This window comes from Myotis myotis, unplaced genomic scaffold (assembly GCF_014108235.1).
Source record: "Myotis myotis isolate mMyoMyo1 unplaced genomic scaffold, mMyoMyo1.p scaffold_m19_p_7, whole genome shotgun sequence".
NCBI classification, from domain to species: domain Eukaryota; kingdom Metazoa; phylum Chordata; class Mammalia; order Chiroptera; family Vespertilionidae; genus Myotis; species Myotis myotis.
The window spans coordinates 2,862,298-2,878,729 of record NW_023416379.1 but is presented as its reverse complement, the minus strand read 5'-3'; the positions used below and the strand labels follow the sequence as shown (position 1 = coordinate 2,878,729).

The window sequence follows — 16,432 nt, the reverse complement described above, 5'->3', positions numbered from 1 at the left end:
ATGTATAAAATGAATGCAAACACGCAGATCCAGCCCCCTTTGAAAATCTAAGGGTGTAAAAATGAGCAGAGAACAACCTGGGCAAAACCTGTACTGAGATTTCAAAGCCCCTGCATTTGAAGTGAAGTCTGTGATCCACTCCAACACAGGCCTCTGTGGGTCCTCACAGCCTCACCCCCGCCTCTACTGTCAGAATGTCTTACTAATGGAAGAGGCAGAGCATCACGCCCCAGTTAGTCTACAGGATCAGCCACACGCCAGCCACCTCTCCGAGCGCCAGTGACCAGACCCGACAAGAGGAGAGGAAGCATTCAGTGGCAAATAAAACCCAATGGCAGAGTGAAACCTTCAATGAAATGTAGTTCACAGAAATGCAACCCGTAACATTTATAATTTTCTTCCCAGAAACTGCATTTCCCGATGAATGTTGCTTGTCGGTGTGAAGGCACATCCGCGAAGGCTAAGATAATTTTCACAAAACCCTCCAGTGTCCCAGAGCAGAGCAACTGCCCACACCGACCAGAATCCGAGAGCTCAGGCCAGGGTGCTCTGGGCACAGCCTCCGCCCCAAATGGCGAGTGTGGCCGCGCCCATCACCCGGTGCTGCTTTCATTTCATTGAACCGCTGCTGCTACACCACTAGGACGAGGAAGTCAAACGCTCGCTGCCCCATTGAGTTTGTTTCTCTGTCTCATGGGCATCACTGAGGTTACAGCTAAAATAAATTACTTCTACCACACATTTTACTTTTTCTCCTATTCACTTCATACCAGAAGAGAAAAGATAGCAGAGTACGTATTTACCAGTGTGACTCTATTAATTATCAGGAGCGTGGCTCGGGCCCACCCACAAATAGGAAATGAATGACATACATACCCTCATTTAACAGTCACGAGTGAGTTTTAAGCGTTACAGCATTTCTTCACACAAAATCATTGTTCTCTGACAATAATCGCAGGCTTGCTCCAATCACTTGGTGAGCGGGAAGAAGGAAAAGGTAGAATTTGGGTGAGCAATCTTACGGTTTCCGAGCTTCGCGGTGGACGGTATAAACACCAACCCATGCTTCCAAATCCCTCTCTAAGGGAAGATGGCTGCCTTACATGAAATCTCGCACAAAACCAGGCCGGCTGGACGATGGAACTTGAGTCCAATAACGGACAGGACAACAGAATACCTGAACCGAGGACGTCTGCGAGCAGCAACGACAGTTCACAGTGTGGGCCTCTCCTCTCGGTTCCTGAGACGGCTCTGCCGTATAAACCCTAGTAACTCGCATCCTGTGTTCAGATCCGGGGGTTGGTTCCCCCAGAGGCTCCTGCGTTGTCTGCGCTGGAGCAGGAGTGCACTCCTCGGGGCCCCCGGAACAGCTGAGGGGCCCACAGACCCTGTGTCTCCAGCCCCAGAAGCTGAGAGAACCTCACTCCTCTCCGGGGAGCCTGCGTTTACCCAGGGCGATCCTCGCAGACGCCGCCTGAGTCCCAGGGCACAGGAGTCAGCGCTGCGCTTCCACGGGCAATAGCATTTCGGAGGGAGCGGAATTATGCCAAGAGGTAAGCAGCCCAGGTCCCTCTGACAGACCCAGTGACAGCCAGACACCCATTCATCGGGTCTGCCCGGGTGAGCCTGCACCGGGCGGCGGCCACCTTGGACTCAGGCCCTGAGGCTGCGCCCCATGGACACCGCCGCACTCTCCGTACAGGAGCCATCGCGGGGCTGTCCTCCGGGCACAGTGGCACTAGCCCGGCCTCCTCTTGTCTTCCGTCAGCACAAATAAATTCTACGTAAAACATATGGGCCACTTGTTCTGTCATTGGCAGAATTCTTCTTCATATACAAACAACACATCTGGAACGTTCTGCGCTCTAATTTAATCTAGCCTCTTTCCGCCTGTATTCCAGAGTCAAAGAATTTTAAGTAAATTTAGTTTACAAATGAGACCATACCATCCCTGCGCCCCTCCCACTAACAAATGTGTGACACCATGAGGGGGAACGGTGTGTAAGTGCGAGTGTCCTCCAAGCTTTATAACCACGATGGCTGCACGGGGGGCTCGCTATTTCCTGGAACTCCAGGGCACGGCTCTCAAATCAATTGTTCAAACATCTGCAACCGAGTACGCAGTGGGCGAGAGCCGTTTACTCTTGTTTACTTGACCTATTCGCTAAAGGCTTGGAAAATAAATATAATCATGGCTACCAGACTGATCAGGGGCTACTAATTCTGTTTAAGAATTCAAGAAACATGACTGGATACTCCTCAAAGTTCCATTGGTCTTACGCTGTGTGGATCATCTTTAAACGTCCCTGAGAACCAGTTAAATTATTTTCTACTCTCTCGTGTTAAAAATCATGTGTTAATACATCCTGCCCTTTTAAAATAGGTACAAATAGCAAACGTGTATTTTCTATAGGAAGATCACTCCCATTCCTCTGTGAAAGAGAACAGAGTTTTTAAAACTGAACTTCATCTCAAGGTACTTACAGATTCACATGTAGTAGTTGCAAGAAATAATAAATCAGTGATCGCGGCCCCCTGTCCCAGCTCCCCCAGTGGTGACAGAGCTATAGGACGACATCACAGCTGCGCCGCCGGCGTTGGCGTGAGACACGGAGACACGGAACACCCGTCCCCACGGGGGTCCCCCTCCTGTGCTGGGCCACCACACGCTGCTCCCTCACACCCCCTCCTTATCACCCGACAGCCGCCCATCTCTCCGCCGCCCCATCGTCTGGCCGCTTCTAGAATCTGATACACGGGAGGATTCAGCACGGCACCGGGGTTGGCTTTTCTTCGCTGGGCACCAGGCGCTGAAGTCCGCCCAGCCCGGGGTGCCCACAGCTCCCCCCCCCCCGGCCGCTGCAGAACCTGTGGCTGCGCCAGGCTGCGGGGCCACTCCCGCACTGCAGGCCCGGCTGCTTCCGCTGGGGCGGGCGCGGGACGCTGCGGGCAGCATTCGGGTCCGGCTTCTGCGTGGCCGGAGGTCTCCGTTCCTCGGGGGTGAATAACCAGGTGGAGTTCACGTTCAGTTTCTCTGGGCCACGGCCCTACTCCCCCCAGAGTGGCTGGGCCGGTGCAGCCTGCCTTCCCGCCGCAGCCTCGCCAGCATCTGGGTCAGCGCCGCAGCCATCCAGCCCCCTCAGGGGCAGGTACAGGCACTTGCTGTCCACCCACAGCTCACCACACTCCCTGCCACGGGCAAAGTCTGGGAGCCTCACTCCCTTCATGTCCTTTCGCCTGAAGAAAGCTAAATTTCTGCCAGATAACCTTTTTTTCTTCTTCACATTTCTTTCTTTTCTTTTAAAAAATCTTTATTGTTTAAAGTATTACATATGTTCCCCCTTTTCCCCCATGCACCCCTTCTAGCCCCCTCACTTTCCCCTCCCCCCTCCCCCCGCCAGGCCCTCGCCACCCACCCTCCCCGCCTTCCCTCTGAGATTCCACAGTCTGCTCCTTGCTCCCGTGCCTCTGAATCTATTTCGTTCACCAGTTTCATTCAGACAACCCATTTTTCGACATCCATATTTTTTTCCATTTTCTTGTAACATTTTGAGCCTCTTAAAATCTTGCCAATACCACAATAGAACACATGGCTGTACGCAGGAAAGAATTGCGCTCTAAGAGTACGTCTCAGACTGGCCTGCAGACACACCCTCTGGGAACTGAGAATTCTACGAAATGTTTTAAATGTTGTGATATTAGATTATGATCTCCAAAATATCCTCCACCAGTTAAAACGATGAAACCACTCGTTTAGTTATGAAATTTCCATCAGATTGTGGTCTTAAGCTTCAAAATGTGGCCTTAAGTTTGGGGGAAGACATCAAAAAATACTTCCTAAGAGAGGCTGAGATTCTTAAGTGCGAGAAACCCGACCAGTGCCCGGGGCCCCATCCACCTGTTACCCAGGGCACTGCCTACACACTCAAATGTCCTGGAACAGTTATCAATAGAGGCCTTTTTCATTCCCCAAAGTCTCCCATTTTGTATCATAAGCTTTAATGGCCACATTATCTATGATCACGATAAAAAGAAAGAACAAGAAAAGAAGAGGGAAACCCAGCAAGTATATACACCCCAAGCCTCCACTGTTCCCCCCCGTCTCAGTCGCCAGGGGGTTAGCTTAGCATTTGTTAGTGGAGACATTAGGTAGCTCCCGTGCATGGTTCATGCTCTTTTCCCAGCGGTAGCTCCTCATCACACATTCTGTGCTCGTCCTGTTCTAAGGCTGTGAAAGACTATGAAAGAACAGCAATATTCTGCCAATTGCAGCCTTAATAAAATATAACCACCAAACTTGCAAATAAACGCATAACTTCCTAGGCCTTCCGATAAAACTCTTATATGCGAACAATTTACCAGCTTCTTAGCACAAAATCACTAACCCGTGACCCACTTAAGAGTCACAGAAACAGCTAGTTAGCTTTTCTTAATTTCCTCAGACTTGAACTCGATTCCAGCAGAGTATATGACAAGTGGGTAGAATTAGAGGGAAATTATAAAATTATAAGTGATAATACACCTATCACCATATAAAGAAAGAATCATTATGAATTACTAAGAACATGTAAACAGACTTTGGGGCCTGCTTGGATGCTTTCCCCCGCCAGCTGAATTTTTATAACTAGCATATAGTAATTCTAGAATCAGAAAAATATCGCCTGAGGATATTAAAAGGGAAATAATGATGCTGGAAAAAGGTAAAGGCCGTTAGGAGAACACCAACTCTCAAAAATGTGGTTCAATGACATTTACTTACGTTGGAGGTGGTTCGGGGCACAGAGGGTGTTCACAGAATCCCCGTGCAGCTTTTAAAGTTTCCACATTTAGCAGGTTAATTAGATATCTGATCCAAACATGCTAGAATGTTCCTGAAATAACAGGCACATTTTCTTACAGATTTCAAAACCCTGAATTCTTTAACCATGGGATAGGACGTACCTGTCAGTGAAAGCTGGTTGTCACTACTCACAAAGTTTGAAATATATATGGTGTATGTCACTAACAATACAGCCAATTAAGTAGTCTGGCTTTTGAGGGTCATTTACTCTTCTTTAATATTTACAACCTAAGCTATTAAAGTCTTAATGTCTTTGATCTTCCAGACTCAGATCTGTCACCATAAAGCTCAGACGAATGGGGGTAATAAATGAATGACCTTTAACACTGACGGCAGAATGGTCTCCTTTGTGGAATGATGGCCTCTGAGTGTGTCCATACATTTGAAACATCATAAAACTGAGTATTTGTTGAAAGGAATTTATGAACACCCACCCGGATGAACCCTTTTATGATGCAAACATGTCTATGCCACATTTTATTTCCTTTTCTGTAAGTCTAATTTACTATCACAAAAAGAATCCAAGCAGAGTAACTTCCCCATCACATAATGAAGCATAGCAAGGTCTCCATGCCCTGGTGTAGGTTAACTTTACACGTCAACTTGACTGGATGGCTTCCCACTGGAACTCAGCCCATGAGTCAGGTCTTAGGGCCTGTCAGCCTCCCTAAGTGCATGAGACAATTGCTTATATATATCTCTATCTGTCATCTAACTATCATCTATCTATTGATCTATCTATCATCTATCTACCTATCAATCATCTATCTATCTATCATCTATCTATCCATCTATTGATCATCTATCATCTTATCATCTATCTATCTATCTATCTATCTATCATCTATCTATCTATTTATCTATCCAGCCATCTATCTATCTACCTATCTACTGACATGCCCTATATACCTATGTAAATTTATATCTTATTGGTTCTTTTCTCTGGAGAGCCTTGACTAATAAATATACTAGCTAATAAACCTGTACTGATATTAATGACAGTAATAACAGCACAGCTTTTATGAATACAATGAATTCTGTTCAAACAAAATCTTATACAAATACTGAAGTCCCTGTCATTTTTAACAGTTAATCTAATTTCAAAGATGATCAGTTTTGGTATATACAACTACATTATAACCTTATTTTCCTTGTATAATTCTGAATCATAAAATTAAAATTATGTAGAGGTGATTTATGGGACTTTTGGTATGCTGTGAGTCAGATTTGGGGAACTGGAGAAGGCGTTATTTGAACGGGCCCGGAATACTCGGCTGCATGAGTTAACAAGAACACTTTACAAAGAAAAAAGATCAAGCCATTGTGAGCAATATGTCATATTAATATTTTATATTGCATACCTGTAGGTGTGAGAAAAATAATACAAACACACAGAGAAGCATTGCTTCCAAAGTAGGAAAAAGTGTTTAACTCTTTCTGACCTGCTTCTCATAAATGCAGAGCAGAGCAGATCTCCATGTTATAAAAATTGGTTTTCAAAGCGGTCAGACCACGATGCCTCCACTGAGCAATGCAACTAGAGGTTCTGTTTTCCTAAGTTTGTTCAGAGGAACTGTAGTCTTTGTAAGCTTGCCATTTCCACTGTTCTCAACATAAGTAGAACCTGTATACGTAAGGGTCAAATATTTATTTATAAAATCCAGAGTTCTTTTTAGTTAACATATAAATATTATACACACACCAGCACACACACACACACAAATATACATTATATATTTTCCCCAGTAAAATACGCGCCCTATCATTGCCTGAACTCATTAATTTATTGCAGAATCCACGATGAAATGAGTCTTGTGTTATTCAAGGGGATCTCTGAGACCCTGAAGTAACTGCCTACTGATGAGGAGGAGGATACTAATACATGCGAACATGTATACAGTGCGATGATTTTCGCCCAGTGGCCACAAGGAGTTTTAAAACAAGCAATACCCGACTCCTTAGTCAGGGCACTGACCTCTTTTCCCTTAGATTGTCAAATAAAAACAGGACAGCAGCCGACACGATCGCAGTCCAATGTGAATGAATGAAATTATATCTATTTTTTGTCAGATTGGCAATGTTTCTGATGGGCCACGGGATTTTAGTTCTTCGTGTATGTGCGCCATGAGATGGAAAAGGTTGAACATCGCGGCTCTCGTGTTTACTATATACCGTCCTCTGTTCTAAGAGCTGTCAGAATTAACCAGTTTAGTTCTTACAATCCAACGGGACAGGAACTGGTACGATTCCTATTTTACGAGCGAGCGAACTGAAGCCCCGAGTGCACATTCCCCGCGCGTGTAAGGTACATCCAAACAGCTGTTTTGCCTTAATTCGTGATATGAAAAAACGGGCGCTCCCCCATACCTGAGTTATATCGTGATATAAACTCTGGAGCATCACCGAGCACTTGGAAGTGAAGATTGTGTCACACGGAACATGCTCATGGCACGTCCTAAGGACACCAGGCGACGGAAGCGCGTCCTCCCACAGCCGCCCTCCAGGAGAGACAGCGTGTGGGGGGCCAGGGACTCTCACCCAGGAGCCCGCTGCCCAGGGCACCCCGCCCTGCCTCTCGGACCCAGTCCAGCCCCGCAGCCCGGCCGCCACCAACCTCCGTCCAGGACTGAGTCCTCAGGGCACGAGGTCACCACTCCAGTCACCAAGCCAGAGGCCCTTCCTCCTCCCCCTCCTTCCCACGCGCTCTTCACCAGTGACTTCTTGTTCTAAGACCTCCTCAGAGGAGTCGGGGGGTGAGGGAGTGGGGGTGGGCGCCTTCTTTACTGGCCCCTCCCAGCCTCCCAAATGGGGAGCTGCTATGGTGCCAGGGCCACAGCCTCTCCCTCTATGCAGGTCGCGGGGAGCGGTGGCCTGAGTCCGCTGCTGAGCCAGGAACTCTACAAAGAAAACGCATCAGCCCATCCAACCACAATATGTGACCACAATAATGTGACCACAATATGTGACTGGAATAATGTGACCACAATATGTGACCACAATAATGTGACCACAATATGTGACCGGAATAATGTGACCGGAATAATGTGACCACAATATGTGACCACAATATCTGACCACAATATGTGACCACAATAATGTGACCATAATATGTGACCACAATATGTGACCACAATATGTGACCACAATATGTGACCGCAATATGTGATGACCACAATGTGTGACCGGAATAATGTGACCACAATAATGTGACCACAATATGTGACCACAATGTGACCACAATATGTGACCACAATATGTGACCACAATATCCGACCACAATATGTGACCGCAATATGTGACCGCAATATGTGACCACAATATGTGACCGCAATATGTGACCGCAATATGTGACCGAGGGTGAGTGAAGTGGCCCGAGCCCCCGCCATCCCGTCCGCTGCCTGCGGGACAGTCCCCAGGCGTCACCCCTCACCGCCCACAGCCCCGGACTGGCTCCCCTCCCGCCCGGCCTCGCTCTAGCTCTCTCACCTGAGCCCTCGGGGCCCAGCCGGCACACCTGGGGGGCGGCGCCCTTTCCCTCCGGGCCGAGGCCAGCCTCTGCTCGGGTCTGGAAGGACGGGGCGGCCGGCGCCCAGGGCACACTCCTCCTTCTCCGGCCCCAGCACCTCCCGAGCGTCGGCTCAGCGGCGGCTCTTTCCGTGTGACTCCCGCTGAGACCTGGCTCCCACCCGACAACGTCCTGACGTGGGTCTGCTCCTCCACCGGCAGCCGGTCACCGGCCCCGGCACCGCCACTGGGTCAGGGAAGGCGGCCGCTGACGGGGAGCCCCGCTGACGTGACGGGGAGCCCCGCTGACATGACGGGGGAGCCCCGCTGATATGACGGGGGAGCCCCACTGACGGGGGAGCCCCACTGACATGACGGGGGAGCCCTGCTGATGGGGGAGCCCCGCTGACGGTGACGGGGGAGCCCCGGTGACGATGAGCCCCGCCAGTGGCTCAGCCTGGCACTTGCCTTAGAGCCCTGCTCCCTCCGAGGCCTGGTGGCTCTGCCTGCCCTGGTGCTTGTCAGAACACAGACTAAATCCACAGACAGCCACACGCAGATGGTTGCAGCCATCGGTCTAGCCCAGCGGTTCTCAACCTGTGGGTCGCGACCCCCTTGGCGGTCGAACGACCCTTTCGCAGGGGTCGCCTAAGACCATCCTGCATCTCAGATATTTACATGACGATTCATAACAGTAGCAACATGCCAGTTATGAAGTAGCAATGAAAATAATTGTATGGTTGGGTCACAGCATGAGGAGCTGTATTTAAAGGGCCAGAAGGTTGAGAACCACGGGTCTAACCCACCAGGTCCACAAGTGGAGGTGAGGTGCCATAGGACACGCATGTCAAACTCGCGGCCCCTGGCCCGCATGCGGCCACAGTGAATATTTTCGTGGCCCGGCCAATACAATGGTATGTAAGAAACATTTTAATAAAAATTTTGTAACTTAATTTTTACAATATCCTGTTATACATAATTATTGAAAACGAACGACAACGTTCGCTGACTGATGACTATAATCGTGTGGCATTCATGTCCCTTACGTGCCTTACGCGCAGGCACACCATTTCTCCCCACTGACACCAGCAGGGAATATCCTAGCAGCCGATGGCCACATCGTTAGTCTTGGACTGACTTGTTTGGTGTGCATAACAGGAAATATTTCGCTTTCAGAGAACAAGAAAAATAGGTTTATTTGCGTTACGCTTATTAATTTGTGCAGTTATTCAGTGTCTAGTAGTTAATGCTCAAGAAGAGATATTAATTTTTATTAAAATGTTCTATTATTTTATGTTAACGATGACTCATTTATTTCAGCCCTTTGTATTCAGCATGTCTGTACGGAAATAAACCTACGTTCCTATGAAAATTGAAGCTTGTTTTTTTTGCGGCCACATCAACGTAAACCCCGCTTATTTGGCCCGTGTTAGCCCCTGAGTTTGACATGTTTGCCACAGGACCTCAAACTCCCAAGCTCTGGGGAACATGAAACATCCCGGTCCGAGGAGCCCTTTTGGAGTCACTTATTGGTGAAGGAGACGCTCTTGGACTTAGAGGTTGGCGGGAACAGGAAGAGCTTTCTAGTTGACGGAGACAAAAAGTACCAAAACACTTGAGCGCAGCCACCCCTTGCTCTTAGGGAAAGCAACTGCCTCCAAGCTCCGCACAGAGGCTGTGCACCATGAACAGCCCGCCCTCGGCAGGGGGCCTGGGAGTGGGGCGAGCTGCATGCCTATGGCCTCCTTTGGGGTCCCCACTCTGAAAGCATCCGCAGAGCAGCTGACATCATCCCCAGGCGACAGTGATGGGGTGTCTGTAACGGAGGGACATCGGGTGCCAGACAGCCTCTGTGACAGCAGCCCCCACCCACAGCCCACTGTGAGCTCCTCTGTGAGCAGATTAGAAAGGGGGTGTCTGCGGAGCCTCAGCAGCCTGACCCCCCGCAGAGAACCATTTCAATCCAACTGAACCTTATTTGCTGGCTTTGCTGAGGGACAGGGACTGCAGGCTCACTAGTCCTCTAACCAGCCACCACCTCATTCCCACAGAAATCACTGTCCCAGTGACCCCGGGTGTAGAGATCGGGGCTCCCCTGGGGCGGGAGCAGTGCAGCCCCCAGAGAAGACAGGGGAGCCCTCTCCAGCGTGTCAGGGGCCTGCTCCCCGAGTTGGGGGGGACTGGAGAGGGGTACCTCCACGCGCTGTGAGTGGGCCCTGGGACGCCCTCCCTGGGTCAGTCCCACAGGCAGGCGCAGGGCACCACTGCCCTCCAGGGGTCACACTGGGTTATAAATCCCTCCTGCGCAGCCCTGAGCCGTGGATCTGAGCAATTTATTCGCATCCTTCCTCCTTGGGATTCTCATGGAGTAAGTGAGGGAGGAATTGGACACGGAAACCGTGCCCTGCTGCTCCCGCTCAGTCTACATTTATTCACGGTCTGTCCCCCCCTTCCCCCCTCCCCCACTTCAGCCCTTCCTCTTGCTGCTTCGCTGCATAATTAAGGTCAGAGTTAATGAAGTGGCGGAGTCCAGTTCAGGGAGTCCCCAGGCGCCGTCTATTCTATCAGATCCGGGCCCTGAATGTCAGCCACGGGGGCGTCCCGGCCCAGCCCCCAGGCCACTCACCTGCACCACCAGGTCATTCCTGAGCTCCTTCCCCGCGAAAATCACGCGCAGCTGGTCGGCTGGAACCCCCTGTCGCTTAGCAACCTCCTCCTTGAGCTGGAAGATGCTGGTGGCAGAATCCACCTCCACTGGGAAACCGTGGCTGGAGTTGAACCTCACGAACACTGGCCGAGAAAGTGGGGAGAGAGAGAGTGAGATCCCTCGGGCCCTGGCACGACACAGCCCGTTTCCGACCAGGTGCCCGCCCCGCCCGCCGGGAGTGGCAGCCTGGTCCTTCGCTCACAGCCTCGGGCTGCAGGTGACAGTGGGAGAAACGTGTTGTGTCAGTGACACAAACGACCCTGCTGCTCCCCGACGTCGTCCGGGGAACGGGCCGAGGCAGAGCGCCCCGTGGCTGGAGCTGAGCGAGCCCGTGGGGTGATCAGCGACGGCCCGGCAGCTGCCAGGTCGCCCCTCCCTCCAGGGCGCCTCTCCATACACTCAACCCCCTGAGCACTCAGGGAGCCCCGGTCCCCGTGGGTGCTGAGACTTTCCGCTAAACGAGGTTTGACAAAACCACCTTCACCGCAGGCTCATCGACATTGCCAGCCTGAGGCTCCTCTGCCATCTCGGCGATCGCGGGGGCCTGCTCTCGCAGCGATGGAGGAAGTGCGGCCGCTGGGCGCCGGCTGGAGAGCCGCCGGGCTGAGAGCCCCAGGCGCAGCGGGCCCAGCCCCAGGCTCGCTCTCCTCCCCGAGGTCCGCGTCTGCCCTTCTTTCCAAACCAGTGACCCGCTCCCCCCGCTGGAACTTCTCCCCCTGCCCTGGGGCCCTCTGCACGCCTCCTCCCCCTGGCCTCACGCCATCTGTCCTGTCCACTCCTGTCATGGCTCTCGTGGAACCTTCCAGATGTTGGCAGTGGCCTCCCCGCTGACGCCTCAGACCATTCTGCTAAGGAGGCCCTCCCACAGCGCCCCCGTTCTTAAAGGCTCATGCTGCTCACGGGAGAAGACTCCAGCCCTCTCCTCTGCACACACCTGTCCCCAGCGTTGCTCCGCCAGGCCCCACATGTGCTCTGCGGAGCTACATGTTCCCAGACAACACACGCAGACAACGACCGGCCCATCGCCGGCCTGGCTCACGCCGCGCCTCCGTCACCGGGCCGGACCCCTTCAGCTCCAAGGTGACCTCCTTCCGACCCGCTCACCGTCTGCCCTGGAGGCTGAGCGCCCGCGTCAGAGCCAGTGACAGCCCCGCAGCCGCACGGAGCGTCCCTGCCCGCTGCGGCGCCAGGGGGACCGCACAGTCCTTTCTACGCAGAGGTGGGGCTGTGGCAACCATCGGGCGTGCCCAGGTCCGAGTTGCGAGTGGAGCTCACGGGCAACAGGCCCCACTGGGCCAGGTGCCCGCCCTCCCGGTGGCAGCCGGGCGCAGCGCTGACAGCCCGGCGCGTGGTTTCCGGTGCAGCTCTGGGAACAGGCACCGTGAACACCACGGCTCCCTCCACCACCAGGAGGGCATTACAGGGTCACCCCCTGGGGTCACACTGCAGATTCGGAACCACGGCCCAACGGTAAGCGGCGCCGCACGCACGATTCCACCTCGCCTGGTGGTTACAAGGTCCGGTCATTCTCAGCTGCTACCACGTTAAGAATCCGTTAGTTATGTCAACAGCTCAGTGCTTGACTGTGCTGTCAGATATTATCCTTTTCGAATGTCTGACATAATCTTAATTCCTGACGGTCCCTACGTTCTTTCTGGTCGGAAGCCCAGTTCAGACCCCGCACCCGGCATCGCGGTGCAGAGCGGAGAGCAGGGCTCTGCCTGGGTGACCACCAGCCGCCACTGGTCAGCTCCTGAGGACGCAGCGCCGGTGCCAGCACCTCAGACAAAGGGCCCAGAACACGAACAGAGAGGGAAGTTCTGGTGGGGAGGACGTGCCAGGAGCAGCACATTTTCAAAGCACAAAGCACGCGGCACGCGGCCAGGCGCACCGGCGGCAAAACCCATCTTTCCGGCTGGAAGGAGCGAAAGGCCGAATCTGAGAAAAACTGCCCCTGAGAAGCGCGAGGGGCGTCTCAGAGGGACAGGAGTCAGAGAGGGAACGTCACCCTCTGTCGACCGTGTCTGGCTGACGGCGGAACCAGAGGTGCAGAACACACGCCGCGTCTCCTGGCAGAAGACAAGGTCTGCTCGAGGATGGGGGGTGACCCCACCGCGCAAGGGGGTGGCACAGAGCCCTGCTCCCCAAGGGCGCCGTGTGGGCAGATGAGCGAGAAGAACATCACAGGAGGCAAGGACTTCAGTGAGGACATCGAGGTCAGCGTCCACAGTGAGGCTCGCTCTGACGATGTGCACCTGGATACGCCGCTGTGGGAAGAGCATTGCATCTCCGCGGCCTTCCTCTCAGAAACACGCACCCCTGTCTGATCTTGAGAAAAGCATGACGCGAAGCCCACATGAGGGACAGTCTGAGAATTCCTGACCCGCCCCTCCCGCGCACAAGGTGAGCCTGAACCGCTGCGCCACCCAGGGTGGCCGGAGGAGACCTAAGGTCGTGACTAAAGGCAATGTGCTCTTCCAGATGGGATCCCAGAAGCGAAAGAGGACATTTTGCACAAACAGAGGAAATCTGAGAAAAGTTTGGATTTTAGTTAATAAAAATTGTCAACACTGATATTAGTTATAAAAATCTAGTATAATAATATGTCAAAATAAGGAACCTGGGTATGGAGTATAATGAGAACTCCCTGTACTATCTTCGTAATTTTTCTCTAAAGCTAATACTACTCTAAATAGAAGTTTATTTTTAAAAAGTCTGGACTGATTCAGATCTGCTGTCCAAAGAACAGATTTTTCAGTTCAAATCCAACTAAAATAATTGTCTCATAAAACAAAAGAAACTGTCATCAGAAAAAAAAAAAAGAGAGACAGAATCCAGACTTTCAAAAAATTACATTCATAATGTTCAGGATACAATCACAAAATCACCCAATGTTTGCAAGAACCACAAAAATAAAGCATATTTTCAGGAGAAAAGAAAATCAACTGAGACAAACCTTGAGGTACCTCGGAGTCTGGAAGTAGTGGCCAGTATTCCTATCCTCAGTGACGTAAAACAACGTATTCGTGTGACGAATGGAAGGACAGGACAGACAAGCAGAACAATGGAAATCACAGAGAAGAACCAAATGGAATCTGCAGAAACAGAACTACATTACCTGGAATGAAAATTTATTGGGTAATAACAAAATGGACATAAGAAAGAAAATATTAATGAAGAGTAGAAAGGAAGAAGATGAAAAATGTGAACAGACCTCAGGGACCTAGTAGGTGATATCAAACTGTCTAACATACATGTAATTTTAGTAACAAAAAAAAGAGAAGAGAAAATGAGGCAGAAAAATTATTTGAAGAAATAATGCCTAGAATTTAGAAATGTCTAATGAAATAAAGTTACATATTCAAGATGCTCAACAAACACCAAGCAAGATAAACATGAATAAGTGCCGGGAGCCGGTCCATCCTTGCTGTTTCAAAGGACCTGGCATATATGGCATACTGTTCTTAAAATGTTTGCTCACCTTCTTGGCCCTATGTGTTTTAACCAAGGTCTCCTCTCTGAGAAAGGTTGTTTCCCCAGGTAGGGATTTTCCCCTGAAGTTAGGGAGGGAATAAAACCCCTCAACTAAGTGCCAGGCGGGTAATTAATCACTTTAACTATGAACAATCATCCTTAAGCTACATAATCTATACTCCCTGGAATGGAGATAAGAAACACCCTAACCTTTGTAATAGAGATTGATAGGATTGAATCAACTGGTATAAATACAGATGTAACAAGACAGCAAGAGACAGAACTTAGAAGACAGAACCTACACAGAACCTAGAGACAGAAGAACTTCGCTGGAGAGAACATGGCAAAAGATCCTGGACTGAACCTGACTACAGAAATTGGCACGAGAACCTGACTAGAACCTGGTGACTGAACCTGGCTGGAGAACCTGGACAGAACCTGGCTGGAGAACCTAGCAAGGGAACATGGCTACAGAACCTGGCTGGAGAACCTGGAGAACCTAGCAAGAGAACATGGACACAGAACCTGGCTGGAGATCCGAACCAGAACTTCAGTGGAGATCCTGAACAGAACTTGGCTAGAGACCCTGACAAGACAACCCGGCTATGATGATCACCTGAACGCTGCCTCTGTGTCATTCCTTCTTCGCCAACTCCGTCCACACCTTTGGGGACCCCTGGACCCGCTGGGGCTGGACCCCAGCAAATAAGACCATGTCAAGGCACATCATAGTCAAATTATCAAAAACCAAAGACAAGGAGCAAGTTGTAAAAGCAACAGAAAAAGGACCCCCTACATACAGGCTTAAAATAATGTGATTGATGGTTAATGTCTCGTCAGAAACAAAGGAACCAGAGTAGAAGTACAACACCTTTAAATTCTTCAAATTAAAAACAAAAAACAAAAACACTGCCAACACAAAATTCTATATCCAGTAAAAACATGTTTCAGGAATGAAGGCAAGATAAAGAGATTTTAAGAAACAACTGAAAGAAAACGAAGAGAGTTCATCACAAGCAGACTCTTCTACGAGAAATGCTAAAGGAAACTTCACACTGAAGGAAAATGATATCAAAGGAGTACCTACCGGATTTTGAAAAATTTATCTTTATTGTTGAAAGTGTTACCGGTGCTCCCTTTTTTTCCCTCATTGACCCCCTCCACTCCACACCCGCCCCTAACCCACTGGATTTTACACTGCGCTCTCTCTCTCTCTCTCTCTCTCTCTCTCTCTCTGGCCTTCAGCCCCCACTCTTTTTTTTCTTTGACTAATTCTTTTATTTTCTTCTTTAATTCTTTAGCAGAAGCCACGTTATGGGAGGTGGAGAATGGGAGGTAAGTTTATTCTCTGTAAAACAGGAGATAAGGAGCACCTGCCTCATAAATTTGTTGCAAGAATTAAATGAATTAACATACTAGAAGTATTTAGAAAAGTACCTGGAACATGATACGTTCCAACAGTTTTTAGCTCTTACCTAGGCCCAGTATGTGGCTCAGACACGGTGGCTACTATGTCAGGTGCACACTCTGACTGTCTGGTTGGCAGGGGGTGGCGGTGTTTGGGGAGAAACGGGAGTTTCTGCTAAAGGGATGAGGACTTCTTCTTGGGGTGATGGAATCTTCTACAATTGATGGTGTTGATGGTTGCACGACGCTGCGAATAGACTGAAAGTCACTGAATCTCACACTTTAGCTGGTGAATTTTACAGTCTGTGAGTATAGTTCAGTAGAGCTGCCTCCCCCAACACCTTTCCCAAAGTCCCTGTGTATCCATGACTTCCTAAAGGATGCGGCAGGAAGACAGTCACCAGGTCATGTTGGAACAAGCACACGGATGAGTGCGCGTTCGTTTGCTTTAAGTGGCTTTCTTTCCTGTTTCCACCCATCATGGAAGCCTGCGACTACGA

The 16,432-nt window shown here is 50.3% G+C and overlaps 1 protein-coding gene across 3 annotated transcripts in view; it reads right to left on the bottom strand.

Moving 5' to 3' along the window:
- PRKN (parkin RBR E3 ubiquitin protein ligase) overlaps window positions 1–16,432 on the bottom strand; it is a 530,440-nt gene that overhangs the window by 367,943 nt on the left and 146,065 nt on the right. For all 3 annotated transcript variants that reach the window (XM_036317340.1, XM_036317341.1, XM_036317342.1), the window contains exon 2: window positions 10,971–11,134. In XM_036317340.1, coding sequence (XP_036173233.1) covers window positions 10,971–11,134 — 164 coding nt within the window. The remainder of the gene's footprint in view (window positions 1–10,970; window positions 11,135–16,432) is intronic.